Source organism: Lithobates pipiens, unplaced genomic scaffold, assembly GCF_037356315.1.
Source record: "Lithobates pipiens isolate NorthernLeopardFrog02 unplaced genomic scaffold, aLitPip1_a1.2 Scaffold_8, whole genome shotgun sequence".
Classification (NCBI taxonomy): Eukaryota; Metazoa; Chordata; class Amphibia; order Anura; family Ranidae; genus Lithobates; species Lithobates pipiens.
Genome location: NW_027507903.1, coordinates 207,068,588 through 207,087,359, shown reverse-complemented (window position 1 = coordinate 207,087,359; position 18,772 = coordinate 207,068,588). Strand labels below are relative to the sequence as shown.

Below are 18,772 nucleotides of genomic sequence, written 5' to 3'. Positions count from 1 at the left end.
CCCTAAAGTGGACCTTCCGCTCATTGGAACCCTCCCCCCCTCCGGCGCCACAATTGGCACCTTTCAGGGGGGAGGGGGATGCAGGTACCTGTACAGTACAGGTATCTGCAACCACTTCCGGCGTAGATTCTGCAGAAGGTACGCCCCTTTCCGCAGAATCTACGCCCCTTTCCGAAGGTCCCCCGCTGCCTACTGGGAAACACATGGATCCCAGAGACAACGGGGACCATCCTTATTGCGCAGCGCGACTCGCGCATGCGCAGTAGGGAACCGGGAAATGAAAGCGAAAGGCTCCACTTCCTGATTCCCATACCCAAGATGGCGGCGGCAGCACCCGAGAGACGATCGAGAGATCGGCTTCGGGTGTCGACATCGCTGGCGCGCTGGGCAGGTAAGTGTCATTATTTTAAAAGTCGGCAGCTGCAGCATTTGTAGCTGCTGGCTTTTAAAAAAAAAAAAAACGGCGGACTCCCGCTTTAAAAGGCCAGTTCCTAGAGTGACTAAAACATGGAGGAAATCCTAAAACAATTGATGATATCCAACGCTACACAACAGCAAACAAATGCTGAACTACGGCAAGCCAACCCTGCACAGCAGAAAACAAACGCTGTACTCAATGCTACACAACAACAAGCAATCGCTGCACAGCAGGAAACAAATGCTGCACTACAGCAAGCTAATGCTATCGCACAGGAGCAAAACAAGGCACTGTTCCAACAGATTAGTGCTGTACAGGTGCAAACAAATGCTGCAATTAATGCTGCACTACAGCAAGCTAATGCTATCGCACAGGAGCAATCAGCTAGCCACTGATGCCAAAGCGGATAGGAAAACCTTGACGGAGGTTGTGGAGACGCTAGCACAGCGGTCACCTGCTAAAGTTGATGTTGGAGACAAGCCCTCAGCCATCCATGTGGGTCGCTTTCTTTCTAATATGACTACAGATGATGATCCAGAGGCCTTTCTGCTAACGTTTGAACGGACCGCTGAGAGGGAAGGTTGGCCTAAAACCCAGTGGGCAGGACTGGTTGCTCCCTTGGTTTCTGGAGAATCGCAGAAGGCCTACTATGATTTGGAATCAGCAGAAGAGGGAGACTATGAAAAGGTCAAACGGGAAATCCTGGCACGACTTGGTGTCACTTTGGCAGTTCGAGCACAGCGGGTCCACAGCTGGTTCTTTCAAGGGGAGAAGCCCCCAAGATCGCAGATGTTCGACCTAATTCACCTGGTGAGGAAATGGCTACAGCTGGAGTCACTGTCTGGGCCACAAATAGTGGAGCGTGTGGTCATGGACCGGTTCCTGAGGTCACTACCAGTTCCCCTGCAGAAGTGGGTGAGTCAAGGAGACCCCAAATCGGCGAACAATCTGGTGGAACTCGTTGAAAGGTACTTTGCTGCAGAAAACCTGGTCACCACCCCTACAACTGCGCGGACTTTCCACCAAAAGCCACGGTTTCCCCAGACAACCGGTAAGACTGTTCCAAGGGAAGTGGGTGGTAAAAGATGGCAAGGAAATAGGGGGGAGGAATTTTGTTGCCAGGACTGAAGTTTGGCGTCCCAAACAAGGGAAGCCATTGTCTGTCAGCAAACCAAACTGGGGAAATGTCAGGTGTTTTCATTGCCAAGAACTGGGACATGTTGCAGCAAATTGTCCATTGACAGATGAACCGATGCAGTGCGATTTTTCCATTAGGAGACAGTCTATGTTTGCAGCTGTTTCATGCGCTGCAGCGCCAAATATGGGAAAACCAATGTGCCAAATGACTGTTAATGATAAGCCTATTACAGCCTTGCTGGACTCTGAAAGTCTAGTGACTTTGGTTACAGCTGAAATGATTGAACCTGTGAATTGTCATGCTAAAAAAATTGCTGTGACCTGTATTCATACCAGATACCAGGGAGTACCCTATAACCACTGTTCGGTTTAAAACTGGCTTAGGTACGGTGACCCATCAGGTTGGACTTGTCCCCAACTTGGTGCACAGGGCCATCATTGGTAGGGACTTCCCTAAGTTTTGGGAACTGTGGAATCGTCCTGACCCGGTTGCAGTGCCTGACTCAGTGGCAGAGCCAGAACTCCTGGCCACTACTGACAAGGTGGGTACAGGGGATTCCTCTCAGGACTCCTCGTGTTTTCCTCTATCGGTTATGGCAGGAGAACTGGAGGAGTCTGAGGAAGTCCCCACCACCAGTAGAGCTGGACAGCCATCTGCTGAATCTGAGCCTACGTTGGAGTTTGCTGACCTTAATGTGCACAAAGAAAATTTTGGTACTGAGCAAAGAAAAGACCAGACCCTTGCCAGGGCCTGGGAAAATGTAATAGTGATTAATGAGGTACCTGTCGAACCAGGGGACAGGCCCTGTTTTCCTTATTTCAGCAGCAGTGAGGATTTACTGTATCGTGTATGTAAAATGAATGATGAAGTGGTTGAACAATTGGTGGTCCCTAAGCCATACAGACGGGTGGTGTTGGAACTTGCCCATGGGCACTTCCTAGGAGGCCATTTAGGGGTTGAAAAAACTACTGAAAGGGTGTTGCGCAGGTTTTACTGGCCCGGGGTACAGAAAGATATTGAGAATTATTGTCAATCCTGTCCTTTGTGTCAGATGTCAGCCCCACTACCCCACTTCCGAAGTCCTTTTAGTGCCATTACCTATTATTGAAGTGCCCTTTGAGAGGATTGCCATGGACCTTGTGGGTCCACTCCCCGAGTCTGCCTGGGGTCATCAGCATATCCTAGTAATCATGGATTATGCTACCCGTTACCCTGAAGCGGTTCCCTTACACACCGCTTCTGCTAAAAACATCGCCAAGGAGCTGTTTATGGTATTCAGTCAGGTGGACATCCCTAAAGAAGTCCTTACAGACCAGGGCACCCCATTTATGTCGCGAATAACTAGGGAGCTGCGCAAGTTGTTTAAGGTGACACAGTTGCGAACCTCAGTGTACCATCCTCAAACGGATGGCTTGGTGGAACACTTCAATAAGACATTAAAGAGCATGTTAAAAAAGGTTGTTGACAAGGATGGGAAAAACTGGGACTTCCTGATACCATACTTGATGTTTGCCATCAGGGAGGTTCCCCGGTCCTCTACGGGGTACTCTCCATTTGAGCTGCTTTATGGGAGACACCCTCGGGGACTTTTAGACATAGCCAAAGAAACTTGGGAGGGGGAGCAGACACCCCATAAAAGTGTAATTGAGCACATCGCTCAAATGCAGGAGAGGATTCCAGCAATCATGCCGATGGCAAAAGAACACTTACTGCAGGCCCAGGCAGCCCAACGGAGAATATTCAACAGGGGGGCCCAACTCCGGGTTTTCTCACCTGGTGACAGGGTCCTGGTGTTGGTTCCTACTGTTGAGAGCAAGTTCCTGGCTAAGTGGCAGGGTCCCTTTGAAGTAATTGAAAGAGTTGGGGAAGTCAACTACAAGGTGTATCAACCAGGAAAAAGGAAGCCCGAGCAGGTTTACCATGTAAACCTGTTAAAGCCCTGGAAAGATAGACTGGCGTTAACTGCGAGATCCCTCCCGGTAACGCCTAAGGTTACTGAGTCCCTTCTGATCCCTGAGGTCACAATTCCTGATACCTTGTCATGTTCCCAAAAACAGGAAGCTAGAGAGTTCCTGATAAGGAATAGAGAGAAATCTTCAGAGTTACCTGGCATGACTTCAGCAGTTCAGCATGATATTGTTACTGAACCTGGGGTACGTGTCAAGCTCAAACCGTACAGAATTCCTGAGGCGAGGAGAAAAGACATCAGCAATGAAGTTAAAAGAATGTTGGAGCTGGATGTTATTGAGGAATCCAATAGTGACTGGTCTAGCCCCATCGTGTTAGTCCCGAAACCGGATGGCACTTGGAGGTTCTGTAATGATTTCAGGAAGCTTAATGCAGTGACAAAGTTTGACACGTACCCAATGCCCAGAGTAGACGAACTTATAGACCAACTTGGCAAAGTTCGCTATATTACCACTTTGGACTTGACAAAAGGGTATTGGCAAATACCCCTGAATGATAGTGCCAAAGAGAAGACTGCATTTGTGACCCCGGAGGGTTCATTTCAATATAAAAAAATGCCTTTTGGGTTGCAAAATGCCCCCGTGACATTTCAGAGGGCCATGGACAGGACCCTAAGACCCCACCGACGATATGCAGCAGCCTATTTAGCTGACATAGTGGTATATAGCGCTGACTTGGAGTCTCACTTGCCTCGTGTCCAGGCTGTCCTTGATTCCCTCTTCAAAGACGGTTTTACGGCAAATCCCAAAAAATTTGCCATTGGTCTAGAGGAAGCCAAGTATTTGGGCTACTCTATTGGCCGTGGTGTAATAAAACCTCAAGTGAGTAAAATAGAAGCCATCCAGGAGTGGCCACGTCCTGCAAACAAGAAGCAGGTCAGGGCCTTTCTTGACATTGCGGGGTATTATAGAAGATTTATTCCAAATTTTGCAACTATAGCTGTCCATCTGACAGACCTGACGAAAGGTAAAGACTCTGTAATGGTGAAGTGGTCCTCAATAGCAGAGGAGTCTTTCCAAGTCCTGAAGAAGGCTTTTTGTGCACAGCCAGTTCTGTACTCCCCCGATTTCTCTAAAGATTTTTTGGTTCAGACAGATGCGTCTGATGTTGGTATCGGGGCAGTACTATCGCAGGTACACAATGGGGAAGAACACCCTGTCGTATACCTAAGCAGGAAGCTCAATGATCATGAGAAAAAGTATGCAGTCATTGAAAAGGAATGTTTAGCCATAAAGTGGGCCATGGATGCGCTCAGATACTATTTGTTAGGGTGCCAGTTTGAGTTAGTAACTGACCATGTTCCCCTGAAATGGATGGCCCAAAAGAAGGAGACTAATAGACTGGTGAACCAGTGGTTTTTGGCTCTACAGGATTACTCCTTCACAGTAAAACAGAGGCCAGGTGTTGAGATGGGGAATGTAGATGCCCTGTCCCGTGTTCACTCCTGTTGGGCCACAGGTGTTCCAACCCTGGGTTTGAAACAGGGGGGGGAGGATATGTAGCAGAGCGTCCCAGAGAGAGCCAGGAAAAGTCCTGTTCGGGGTTTATACCTCTCCCAGGCTCCTCTCATACACGTTCAGAAATCTGTGATCCATGATCCAGTTTGGATCTTGGTCCTCCTCCCCAGGCTAATTTAATCTCACCTGAGCAGACAGCCTTTGCTCTCTGCCTGGGACACACACACACACAGTTGGTCTGTGAGGAGAGTAAGGTTGGTAAAACCTGTTAAGCAGTTCTTTGTAGAGACTGACAAGCAGTAGGCTTGTTCAGCCTGGTAGTGAGGGCCTGCAGACTGTATAGCTAGAGCCGTGACACGGCAAGGTTTTGTGTTTTACTACTTTGCTTTTTGTTTTCTGGAGCACTGTACAGCACCTGTATATGGACTTGTGTATATACCACAAATAAACACAGCACTGTTGGTCACTTCGTTTCTGGACTTGGTATCTGTGCCTGAGAAACAGCTCATCCCAGGGAGCTTTATACCTGATACCTGTCCCCCAGGTTACAGTATATATATGGGGAGCATGTGTGTTAAATTTAGTGTTATTGCTCTCACTCTCCCATACTGGTCACTGGAAGCTCAACATGGCACCTCATGGCAAAGAACTCTCTGAGGATCTGAAAAAAATAATTTTTGCCCTACATAAAGATGGCCTAGGCTATAAGAAGATTGCCAGGACCCTGAAACTGAGCTGCACCACAGTGGCCAAGACCATACAGCAGTTTAACAGGACAGGTTCCACTCAGAACAGGCCACGCCATGGTCAACCAAAGAAGTTGAGTGCACGTGCTCAGCGTCATATCCAGAAGTTGTCTTTGGGAAATAGACATATGAGTGCTGCTAGCATTGCTGCAGACATTAAAGGGGTGGGGGGGTTAGCCTGTCAGTGCTTAGACCATATGCCTCACACTTCATAAAATTGGTCTGCATAGCTGTCGTTCCAGAAGGAAGCCTCTTCTAAAGATGATGTACAAGAAAGCCTGTAAACTGTTTGCTGAAGGCAAGCAGACTAAGGACATGGATTACTGGAACCATGTTCTGTGGTCCGATGAGACCAAGATAAACGTATTTGGTTCAGATGGTGTCAAGAGTGTGTGGCGGCAACCAGGTGAGTAGTATAAACACAAGTGTGTCTTGCCTACAGTCAAGCATAGTGGTGGGAGTGCTGGCACTGGGGAGCTACAGTTTATTGAGGGAACCATGAATGCCAGCATATACCGTGACATACTGAAGCAGAGCATGATTCCCTCCCTTCAAAGACTGGGCCGCAGGGCAGTATTCCAACATGATAATGACCCCAAACACACCTACAAGACGACCAGTGCCATGCTAAAGAAGCTTTGCTAAATGTGATGGACTGGTCAAGCATGTCTCCAGACCTAAACCCTATTGAGCATCTGTGGGGCATCCTCAAATGGAAGGTGGAGGAGTGCAAGGTCTCTAACATCCACCAGCTCTGTGATGTAGTCATGGAGGAGTGGAGGAGGACTCTAGAGGCAACCTGTGAAGCTCGGGTCAACTCCATGCCCAAGAGGGTTAAAGTGGAAGTAAAGGGAAATTTTTAATTTTTTGTTAAAACGCACCCTGTAAGGCAAAGGCATAATGAGCTAGTATGCATAGCATACTAGCTCATTATGAATAACTTACCTGAGAACGAAGCCCCTGAAGCAGTCCTCCGTCTTCCTCTTCGCCGCTGCCATGTATCCCGGAGCGCGCGCGCGCGCATGTGTGTGTGTGTGTGTGTGTATATATATATATATATATATACACATACAGTATACATATTTAAATACTTTTTTTGTTTTTTTTATAAGTGATCACATAATCTATGTTCTAAGCTGAATAAGGGACTTAGAGAGCTGGGGATAGAGAGCAGCAAGGCACTAATCTTCCCAGTGATTAGCTGTGTGGACGGGCTTTCAGCACATGTCTGATCACTGGGGGAGAGGCAGGCTGTTCTCCTAGCACAGCCAGAAAATTGACCATGCTGAGATAGATGTGTCCTCATGTCTAGTGTGGTCAGTTTGCAATAGGAAAGCAGGGGACTGGCAGGATCATCAGGTATTTCACACAAAGGAAGCAATACAAAGAGAACAGGATACTTTTTAATACAAGTACATGGTACAACAGACACCTATCAGTAAGATAAAATGTTGGAGTAACATATTCTCTATGTAGACCAGAGTTTTTCATTATCAGCCCATGAGGTATAGAGGGCCTCAAACACCATAGGTCCGCCACATAATAATCTGTATATGTACTGCTGGAAAAGACTTCAGACATATTGGAAGAAATGATGGTCATAGACTATGGACATGCTACATGTTCGTTTGGAGACTGGAGACATGCTGCAGAAGACAGCGAGAGACTTGGACCTTTTACATAAGCCTTGCAGAAATCATAGCTTTTTTTCACTTAAAAAATTCTCTCATTCCAAGGGGTCTGAGGGCAAACTAAAAGGTTTTTCACGTGGCCCTCGGGTCACAGGTTGGCCACTAGAGATGTAGATAGAGGACAATTATGCAGGAACTATCATACTCTTGCGATATTACCTCACATATCTAGTTAGATTTATTTGCGTAGAGTGACTTTGTATGCACACAACACTATCTGACCAATAACCTCATATTATAGAGTATGTAGTCAGCATAATTATCTTTGTAGTAAAGTTATCTTTATAGGCAGGTAGATATTCCAGATATTCTGGTACAAGGCAATAGAAAATACATAGGCAATGTGTGCTCAACTCAAATAAAACCACAATTTATTAAACAAACGTTCGTCTACCCATAAAACACAGTTTGTAAATCCTGAGTGCTATCGGAATCAGAGCAGTGTTTGATAGTCCTGCAAAGGATTATTTTTATTGTCATTTAACACTGCCAGCTACTCATTCCCCTAATGTAGTTTCCCCACATCATTTTATTTAGCCTTGTATTGCCAAATCCCAGGCCATTGTTTGTTCTGACGTCTCCTTTACAGCAATTTAACTCAGAACTTTGGATATAATTGTAATGGAGCGCTATTAAAATTCCATTATTGCTTAAGTATTACAGTCTGTCTGTTTACCGATCATTTCAACCTGTTACCTGGTAGTTTGGCTACCAGATGCATATCCTCAGATCAATCAGATTGCATTCTTTCTAAAACTTCTAACCTTATACTCTGAGAAAAGCAATAAATATAAATCGTTGGCAACCACACAAGTATCAATTTAGTTTAGCATAGTGGCTTTATCTTTTCTTCATACTGTGTTTTTTAGTGCGTTTTGCAGAAATGCACTATAGTTCATTTACCATGGTCTCCTATGGATCTAGGTCACTAGCTGAGCTGGGGCATTTTTTTAGGGTCGGGGACTTTTTTCCTGCAGCAGATTGCATTTTGCATGTAATATACTTCAATGGACCTGCACTAAAAATGCAGGCGTTGCCTTTTTAATGCATTTTGCAATTTATTTTTTTGGGCTAATAGGAAAGTATGACCGTTGACTTTGATGCAACTTTACACTCTCTGGCTCTCAAGTAGCATGAAAATATCATCAAAATTGCATCAAAGTAGTGCAAAAACCTTTGTGTCCAAAGACGCATGTTAAGGTTAGGGTTAAGGACTAGGGAGAGCAACCTACGATACAAATTAAGGACTGTTCAACTGCGACAGCAGTTCTGAGCTCTGCAATTCGGTGAGACTGATATTTCTTTCTGTCGTTTTTGCTGCTGTGAAGCTGTTTAAGTTTAATAAACCTCCTTTTGACTGAAAAGCCTGTGTCCTGCGATCTAACTGGTTCCCCGAACTTTATATCTGGTGGAGAATGCGGGCAGGACAGAATAACAGGCATAAGAAGGAAAAAAAAAAAAAAAATATATATATATATATATATATATATATATATTTTTTTTTTGCATTGGACTTAAAAACTGACATTTACAGAGACAGTGCGTTGGACTTATGTGCTGGGTTAAAGCTGTAAAAACCTTGAAAGCTGAACCAATGGAGGAGCTAATTGAACAGCTTTCCCTGGCTAATATGCAAGCGTAGATGCGCCACAAGGAAGCTAATCAGCGCTTAGCAACCCAGCTGCAGCTACAATAAAATCACCACAAAGAGGAGTTGGCTCTGCAGCAAGTAAAAACCTCGCCTGTTGGTGGCCCAGCCTACTTTGACCTGCCACCAAATGACGCTAAAGACTATCAAAAAGGTAGAAATTCTGGCATCGTCTGGGGGTGACTATGGCAGTTCAGGCCCAACGAGTGCACCAATGGAAGTATTGTCCAGATTGGCCACCATGGTCTCAAATGCATGACCTGGTGCAACTAGTAAAAAAATGGCTGCAGCCCGAGGTGTTGTCTGGCCCCCAAATCGTGGACTGGTTCGCGCTGGACCAATACCTGAGGTCCCTGTCAGGTGTTCTTCAATGATGGCTCAGCCATGGAGACCCCAAAACAGTAACCCTCCTTGTCAAGATGGTGGAACGATATATAGTGGTGGAGGATCTGCTTGGCCCTACCAAGGGCCCAGTCTGCCACGGCCTGTTCGATCAACTGCAACCCTTCGAAAGGATGTGCCATGGAGCCCTGGAGCAAACCCCCCGAAAGGCCAAGAGTCACTCCTGATACCTCTTCAGTGTTCTGTTCCTGTTTGGAGAGGAGGGGATGTACAATGTTGGCAATGTCATTCCTGGAGTCATACCCGGGCACACTGTCCACTGCAAGAGGAGCCCATGAAATGCAGGGATCTCAAATTTGAGTCTGAAGTCAAAGTGAACCACCTCCCTGCCTAGGCTGTGTTGGACTTCGGAAGCACTGTGACCCTAGTTCATCCTAGATTAATTGGGAGGATTGGTCCAGTAAGCAAAACTTTACAGGTTGTGTGCATTCACGGGGACACTAGAGGGTACCCTCTCATTTTGGTGACCATTTCCACGGCCCATGGCATTGGTACTCAAGAGGTGGAGGTGGTGAAGTACTTGGCGCATAATGTTATAATAGGACAAAACTGACCATTATTTGCAAAACTATGGGAACAAGGAATACTACATGAATGCTCCAGAGACGGACCGCTCTTTTCCTGCTGTTGATCCTGAACTGCCAAATGTTATGAATGTTGATCCAGATGATGAAACTGCTAATGATTTGATTAATGGTGATACAATTAAGGATGTCAAAACATGTAGTTCACAGACCTACCTGAATACTGAAGGGGGGGGGGACCTTCTCCACTTCAGGTAATGCTGGGGGAAGAGGATGAGGTCATTTGGTACAGCCCAGATGCAGGACCACACTTTGGCCTGGGCATGGGAACAAGTTGTAGTGGTAAATGGGGTTCCCCAAGAGCCAGGTGCGAATTAGCTTTGGCCACATTTCGCAGTATGTAATTAATTGTTGACCAATTGGTTGACCATTGACCAATCTGATTAAGGGTCGGAAAGCGGTCATGGTAGAGAGGAATGCAGATGCTGAGAAGGCTTTTTTGGAGCTCAAGTCGCCACTGTACCAGCACACTGTCCTGATAGCACTCCTAGAAGGATGCTATATTTCCCCTCTGTTTGGACTGTGGTCCCTTTAAGGGAACAAAGGGTTAACTCACCTATTAGAGGAAGTGGGTTTAAAACAAGACAGGAAGTTGTAGGTGGGTGTATAGTGGTATAGTATAGTGGAGACTGTGGATGGTGGATAAGCTGTGAAAGCACACGGCAGTGTCCTGCCTGGAAGCCTACTAGCAGGGAAAGTTACCTGCGATACAAATTAAGGACTGTTTAACTGCAACAGCAGTTCTGTGCTCTGCAAGTCAGCGAGACTGATATTTCTTTCTGTTATTTTTGCTGCTGTGAAGCTGATTAAGTTTGATTGAAAAGCCTGTGTCCTGCAATCTAGCTGGTTCCCCGAATTTTACACTGTATATTTGAGGGCACCAGGCGATCTCTAGCCACTTGCCGACCAGCGCACGCCGATGTACGTCGGCAGAATGGCACGGACAGGCAAATGGGCGTACCTGTACGTCCCTTTAAATTTGCTGCCCTGCCATCGGAAGCGTGCCATCTGAAGCGCTGGTCGGGACCCCCGTGAGTCCGGTCGCGGGACCCACGGACTCGATCGCCGCGGGCATACCCGCGATCGTCTCACGGAGCTGCCGAATGAAGACATGCCGTTGTAAACAGCATTTCTCCATTCTGCCTAGCAACTAGTGACGCTGATCTCTGCTCCATGTGATTGGAGCAGAGATCAGTGTTCACTAAATTAAAGCCCAACCCCCCCACAGTTAGTAACACACCCCTAGGAACACTTAACCCCTACACTGCCACCCACTGGTTACCCTTTCACTGCCAGTGTCATTTACACAGGAATCACTGCATTTATATAGCAGTGATTACTGTATAAATGACAATGGTCCCAAAAATGTGTCAAAAATGTCCGATGTGTCCACCACAATGTCGCAGTCACAATAAAAATTGCTGATCGCCGCCATTACTAGTAAAAAAAAAAATAATAAAAAATTATTAATAAAAATGCCATAAAACTATCCCTATTTTGTAAATGCTATTACTTTTGCGCAAAGCAATCAATAATCGCTTATTGTGATTTTTTTTTTGCCAAAAATATGTAGAAGAATACGTATCGGCCTAAACTGAGGGAAAACATTTTTTTTATATATTTTTGGGGGATATTTATTATAACAAAAAGTAAAAAATAATGATTTTTTTTCAAAATTGTCGCTCTATTTTTGTTTCTAGCGCAAAAAATAAAAACCGCAGAGGTGATCAAATACCACCAAAAGAAAGCTCTATTTGTGGGAAAAAAAGGACGTCAATTTTGTTTGGGAGCCACGTCGCACGACCGCGCAATTGTCAGTTAAAGCGACGCAGTGCCGAATCGCAAAAAGTGGTCTGGTCTTTGACCAGCAAAATGGTCCGGTCTGTAAGTGGCTAGAGATACCCCACTGACTGCCCAGTCTCAAGGGCAGAAGCAAAATATCCCAAATAGACTTTCCCAGTCGCACTCTATTGTTTTCCTAAAAAAAAAGGCTCTATACAAGGGTGTGCAAAAACACTCTTGTTGGACTGGAAAAATTATTTTCAGTTTGGTTTCGGAACAACCCCTAAATAAAACAAACCTTTCTTTTTGCACCACTGACCACAGTGTACATTCATTCCCATATCTGAGTTATGGCATTTTACTGACTGCCTGGCTTCATGCATGTAATGTACGACCCTGAGGTACAGTAGGAGGTCTAGCAATTTGGTTCTCACATTATTCAATGTACTATATAAATTCTTATCAGTAAACTTTTTCAAAGTCCTATGGGTTCACATTAGTCATTTGATGTGAGCGTTAATGGGTGTCATTTTTATTTGTTGGAAATGTGCTCATGTGTTTACTCAGGCATGGTAGGATCATAAATCAAATCAGATGTCACTGTGGGGACTTGTTTTCTGACAAAAAGACAGGAACTTTGCCCATAACCCCCGTGAGGGAGAAGGGCAAGATGACCTTTATGTTCCACAGAACAATAGTCAAAGGCCTGGGTATTTTAAACCATGAAGTGCGTGGCATCTGGCACTTTCCTGTATTGTGAAACCAAGCTCATAGGAGACATGCTGTAATGTTCACCTGCTTAGCTAATAATGCATCATACCCAGCTTCTATTGTTTTACATGTCAGGTTTATCTTGGTTTATACAGAGGAAATCATTTATAAAAAGTTTCTCTATTTAAGTGTATGTGCAAGCAAAAGAATAAAAGGCAGTATATATCTTCAATACATGCCCATGTCCCTTTATATCATTATTTAAAAGCCCTGCAAGCATGGAGATATACATTTATTTTAGTGGAGTAGGGATGGGTTAAATTTTTCATCATCTCAGGTTTAGGTGAGAGTAGTCCCTAGGACAGAAAGCTTGGGCATATCTCTCTATCTTAAACTAAGGAATGCTTTAACTATTATGCATAATTATATTACACTTAAAGTGTTATTAAACTCACAACAGTAAAATGAGTCTGTATTTGCAATAAAACATGCTTGTTATACTCACTGTGGAACATAAGGGGTTAATCCTCTGCATTATGTAAAATACTGTTTGATCCTGTCTTTTCTGATCCTCCCTTTCTTCCACTGTTCCCAACCCATCTCCTGATAGAACAGAGGCTAGGGGACAAGCTGCACATGCTTAGTTTGGTGTGTATTGCTAGAGAGTTTTTTTTTTCTTGGGAGAGTGCATGTAATCAGCACAGGGCCAATCAGCACTGTCCAAACAGAGGGTCAGGGGTCCTGCAGCCTCATAGGACAATCAGGGGAGAATGAAAACTCCTCCTACAAGCTTTAACCATACACCGATTCCAATACCAAGACTGCTCTAACTACTGATGTATTTATGTAGCACTGTGCCTGGCTGCAGTTATTCTCCTCTCTCTCTCTTCTCACAGGATGTTCGCGCAGCAGTGGGAGCCATTGGCTCCTGCTGCTGTCAGTCAAATCCTTTGAGAAGAGGGTGGGGGGCTTGGCTGAGCCGCATTATGTGTGTTTATAGACACACACTACTTGGCTTGGAATCAAGCCAACACATCTGCCCCCATAGCAAGTGCCTTGCTATTGGGGCAAACAGAAAAGAGGAGGAGCAGACAACATTGGCAGGGGACCTCAGAAGATGAGGATCAGGGCCACTCTGTGCAATACTATTGCAAGTAAGAATGACACAGAGCAAGTAAGTATAGCATGTTTATTATTTTAGTAAAAATAAATGTTGCAATTAGGGGTGCATAATACACGCTCTATCACTTACGTTAAACCCTGTGCTGGCCATCTCCAGCGTTCTTGTCCTCTGCTTGAAGTTATGAATGGTGGGTGGAGCTTTGGCATCATCACATATAATAAAGGAACATTAACCTTGTATGGTATGTTGAGAAGGCTGAAGAGTGACTGTAGGCGGTCACAGCTTACAGAGGCTGCGAGTGACCAGTCACAGTTCTTGAGGGATCTGAAGCCAAGAGTAAAGTAAGCTTTTCTTCCCTTTCTGTGCACACCTGGACATATTGAGGACATATTGAGAACATATTGGAGGGGGGAGGGGGAGTTGCTGCAAGGGTGAACATTCTAATTTTGGTTGACAGAGTCAGGCCAAAAATTGTCATCTGAACAGTGCCTGCATGCAATCAGCTGCAGACACTGTTCAGATGTTCTGACAGCTGGCGTTAGCTATACAGTAGTCTGACAGGGGCATTTTGTGCATCTATTTGTGTGGATGTACACATGTACAGTATTAAATACTTGCTCACTGAGCACTTAAACCCCCTTTCTAACTATTTTCAGGTTTTAGTGCTCTCACAATTTGAATGACAATTACTCAGTCATGCAAAACTGTACCTATATGAAATTTCTGTCCTTTTTTTGCATGAATAGAACTTTATTTTGGTGGTATTTAATCACCACTGTTTTTTTTTTTTTGCGCTATAAATGAAAAAAAAGACTGACAATTTTGTAAAAAAAATAATTTTTCTTTATTTTTGGCCAAAGTTTATACTGCTACATATCTTTGGTAAAACTAACCCAAATAAGTGCATATTATTTGGTCTTTGTGAAAGTTATAGAGTCTACAAGCTATGGTGCCAATCATTTAAATTAATCGCACCTGATGTACTGATGGCCTATCTCAATTCCTGAGACACTAACAAGCCAGGAAAGTACAAATACCCCCAAAATGACCCCTTTTTGGAAAGTAGACATTCCAATGTATTTAGTAAGAGGCATGGGGAGTTTTTTGAAGTTGTCATTTTTTCCCACAATTCTTTGCTAAATTAAAAAAAAATGTCCACAAAATTGTCATATTTACAGATTGTTTCTCACTCACATCATATGAATACTTGCAACTACACCCCAAAATAAATTCTACTAATCCTCCTGAGTATGGCGATACTACATGTGTGAGACTTTTACACAGCCTGGCCACATGCAGAGGCCCACAATGCAAGGAGCACCATCAGGTGTTCTAAGGGCATACATTTCAAATCTAATTTGACTACCTATTATACTTTTGTGAGACACTGATGGGCACTGTAGTGGCACAGATGGGCACTGTAGTGGCATGGATGTGGCATGGATGAGAAATGGTATGGCATGGATGTGGCACGGATGAGTACTGACGTGGCATGGATGAGCACTGATGTGGCATGGATATGGCACAGATGAGTATTGATGTGGCATGGATGTGGCATGGATGAGAACTGATGTGGCATGGATGAACACTGATGGTGCACGGATGAGCACTGAGTAGCACAGATGACCACTGATGGGGCATGGATGTGGCACAGATGAGCACTGATGTGGCACAGATGAGCACTTATGTGGCATGGATGAGCACTGATGTGGCATCAATGAGCACTGATATGGCATGGCTGTTGCGTGGATGATCACTGATGTGGCACGTATGGGCACTGATGTGGCATGGATGAGGCATAGATGAGCACAGATGTGGCATGGATGAGCACTGATGTGGCATGGATGAGCATGAATAAGCCATGGATGAGCCATGGATGGGCAAGAAAGAGCCATGGATAGGCATGAAAGAGACATGGATGAGCCATGGAATTGCCATGGATGAACCATGGAGGAACTGTGGATGAGCCATGGATGGGCACGGATAAGCATGGATGAGCAATGGATAAGCCATGGATGAGCAATGGATTAGCATGAATGATCAATGGAAGAGCATGGATGAGCATAGATGAGGTATGGATGAGCATGAATGAGCCGTGGATGAGCACGGATGAGCTGTGGATGAGCACGGATGAGCCATGGATGGGCATGGATGAGCCATGGATGGGCGCAGATGAGCCATGGATGAGCTTGGATGGGCACGGATGAGCCATGGATGGAGCATGGATGGGCATATATGAGGCACGGATGAGCCATGGATGGGCATAGATCAGTGCTGTGGGCACTTCAGATCCAGCCCACAGTGCTACTGCACCTGCTCCCTCCTCTCCTCATACACTGTACTGATCATTTCGAGGAGAGGGGAGGAGCTGGACCGGACATGCTCCAGACAACTGATCATCATTGGACGGAGCGATCACGTGGTAAAAGGTCACTGTCATTGTCCCTTTACCCCAACGGTCACGGACATTCCCGGGTGTGCGCTCCAGGGGGTGCACTGGAGTGCGATACTGGGAGGATGTCATTGACAGAGTTATCCAATCATGCTGTAGCCGGCATTTGGCTATGACCCGGTCTGTAAGTGGTTAATGTATAGCCAGATGTATACTATATACTTATGTTACAATTTGATGTGGACACATGTTTTACAATTGCCAATGTATAAACCAGAGTTGAAGGGGTTGATTTACTAAAACTGGAAGGTGAAAAATCTTGTTCAGTCATGCATGTTAGCCAGCTTCCAATTTCCAAAAAACCTTCTGCGTGCAGCAGCCCCCCCCAGCACCCCCTAATACGTACCTGGGCCCCATCTCTCTCCAGCGATGTCCACAAGTTCCTCGGCCGTCCAGGACTCTCCTCTTGATTGGCTGAGACACAGCAGCGGTGCCATTGGCTCCTGCTGCTGTCAATCAAAGTCAGTTAGCCAATCAGCCAATCAGGAGAGAGAGGGGGCAGGGCCGAACCGGGGCCCCGTGACTGAATGGATCCACGGAGCTGTGACTCGGCTTGGGTGCCCCTATAGCAAGCTGCTTTCTGTGGAGGCACTCGACAGGAGGGAGGGACCAGGAGAGCCAAAGAGGGACCTGAGAAGGGGAGGGTCTGGGCTGCTTTGTGCAAATCCAACTTCACAGAAGAGGTAAGGATAACATGTTTGTTATTTTTAGAGGAAAAAAAAATAGACTTTACAATCACTTTAAGCTTTGAATCATGGAAGTTGATTGGTCTCTATGCAGAGTTGCCCCGGATTTTTCACTCTCCAGCTTTTGTAAAATGAACCCCAAAGTGTACTTATGTTTTCACCATTGCTGCATGTCTGTTCATTTAACAGGACATTGAAAAGTTTACAGAGAAAGACAATACTGTTCTAGGGGAAGGAGGGATCACCCTGAGCGGAGGACAGAGGGCACGAATCTCTCTAGCCAGGTACAACTTTTTTATTTCAAGAGCCTCCCACAGCATATCTAATAGCATCATTACTTCGCTGTACTACTTGAATAAATGTCACATTGTAAATCCAGTTTAGGAATTAAATGACTTCCTGCTGTGTTGATAATCCCCCTGCGTACATAATTTCTAATAACAGACAGCAGTCATTTGAAAAGGTCGTTTTGATGTTATAGTGCATGCTTGTAATACAGAATTGTTTTAAAGAATAGAATTAAGCAAAACATTGTTGTTTTAGAAGGATTTGAGGTAAAGAAATGGCCCGTGAAACAGCAGAACATTTAGGACAGGTTTATAAATCGGATAACAGGATTAACTTTTAGCCTTTACAGTTATGTGGAACTGTTACATAAACAAGGAGGAAAAAGTGCACACACATAGTTCTCATATACCAGGGAAAAATTAGCAGTATACATCAGAGGGCTGTCTTATTATCATGAACATGAATGACTAAATAGAAGGTGGATTGCTATGGACAGGGCAGGACTTACCATTGGGCTTGACTGGGCTCAAGCCCATGGGCCCCGCCCAATAGGGGGCCCCTCTGAGATACATAGCCAAATGTACTCGGCTCAGCTCTGCTCACAGTCACGCCCAGTCCCACCCTATGATGGAAATAACACAGGGACTGGGCGTGACTGTGAGCCGAGCCGAGTATACTACTCTTAGCTCCGCTTAGGACTGCGAGAGGACCCGAGAGCCGCCGAGAGGACCCAAGAGCTACCGAGATACACAGGACTCTGTATCTCGGCGGCGCCATTTTTAAACTTCAAGAATGCAATGACAACCTGCAAATGACACTGGGGCAAGGCTGTAAATGACAAGGCTACACTGACAAGGCTGCAAATGACACTGACAAGGCTGCAGATGGATGGGCAAGGCTGCAGATGGATGCTGATCAAGCTGCATTGATGGGCATTTAAATGTAAGTTTTACTCAAACTTCCCTCCTAAAAGTTTTTCTCCTTAAAATTGCCGCCTAAACTTGGGGTGCGTGTTATATGCCGGCTCGTGTTGTACGCCGATAAATACGATAATGTATAGAAGGTATGGCCCGAAAGTGACTCAAGTCCAGGGGCCCCCACCACCCTAAGTCCTGCCCTGGCTATGGAGATGTACCTTAAAAATATGCTCATAACCTACTATGCACCTGTGCCCAGATCCAGGCCCGTTACGACAGGACAGGCAAAACAAGCAATTGCTTGGGGCCCTGAGCTGGCCTGGGGCCCCAGCCTTGCCGCCGCTTCCTATAAGCTGCAGCCTGTAGCGTGGCTGAGCTCCTCTTCCTTCCTCCTGCAGTCTGCATGGTACAGGAGATTCAGTTTCCTGTTCCCGGCCGGACTGACAGGAAGTGCACACACTGAGTGCTTACTTCCTTTCAATCAGGCCAGCTGGCAACAGAAAACTGAATCTCCTGCCACGCGGGACGCAGTAGTGAAGGGGGTTAAAAAGAACAGAAACTACAAGTGCAAAGTGCAATTGCATGTGCAAGCTAAAATGCTGTTTTTTATTTTCCTTGCATGTCCTCTTCAGATCTACAGTGACTGAACTTCCAAGAGCACTTTCAATGCAATTTCAAGTGCACTTTGCACTTGTAGTGCAAAATATATTTGCCTTTCGTAAATAACCTCCATAGTGTAGTGCTGGGGAGCACTCTATCAG

General features: G+C 45.4%; 1 protein-coding gene across 1 annotated transcript in view; it reads left to right on the top strand.

The window, feature by feature from the left end:
* Nucleotides 1-18,772, top strand: part of CFTR (CF transmembrane conductance regulator) — a 275,425-nt gene that overhangs the window by 145,102 nt on the left and 111,551 nt on the right. Inside the window, exon 12 of the mRNA XM_077472949.1 lies at nt 16,996-17,090. Within this exon, the coding sequence (XP_077329075.1) occupies nt 16,996-17,090 (95 nt within the window). The remainder of the gene's footprint in view (nt 1-16,995; nt 17,091-18,772) is intronic.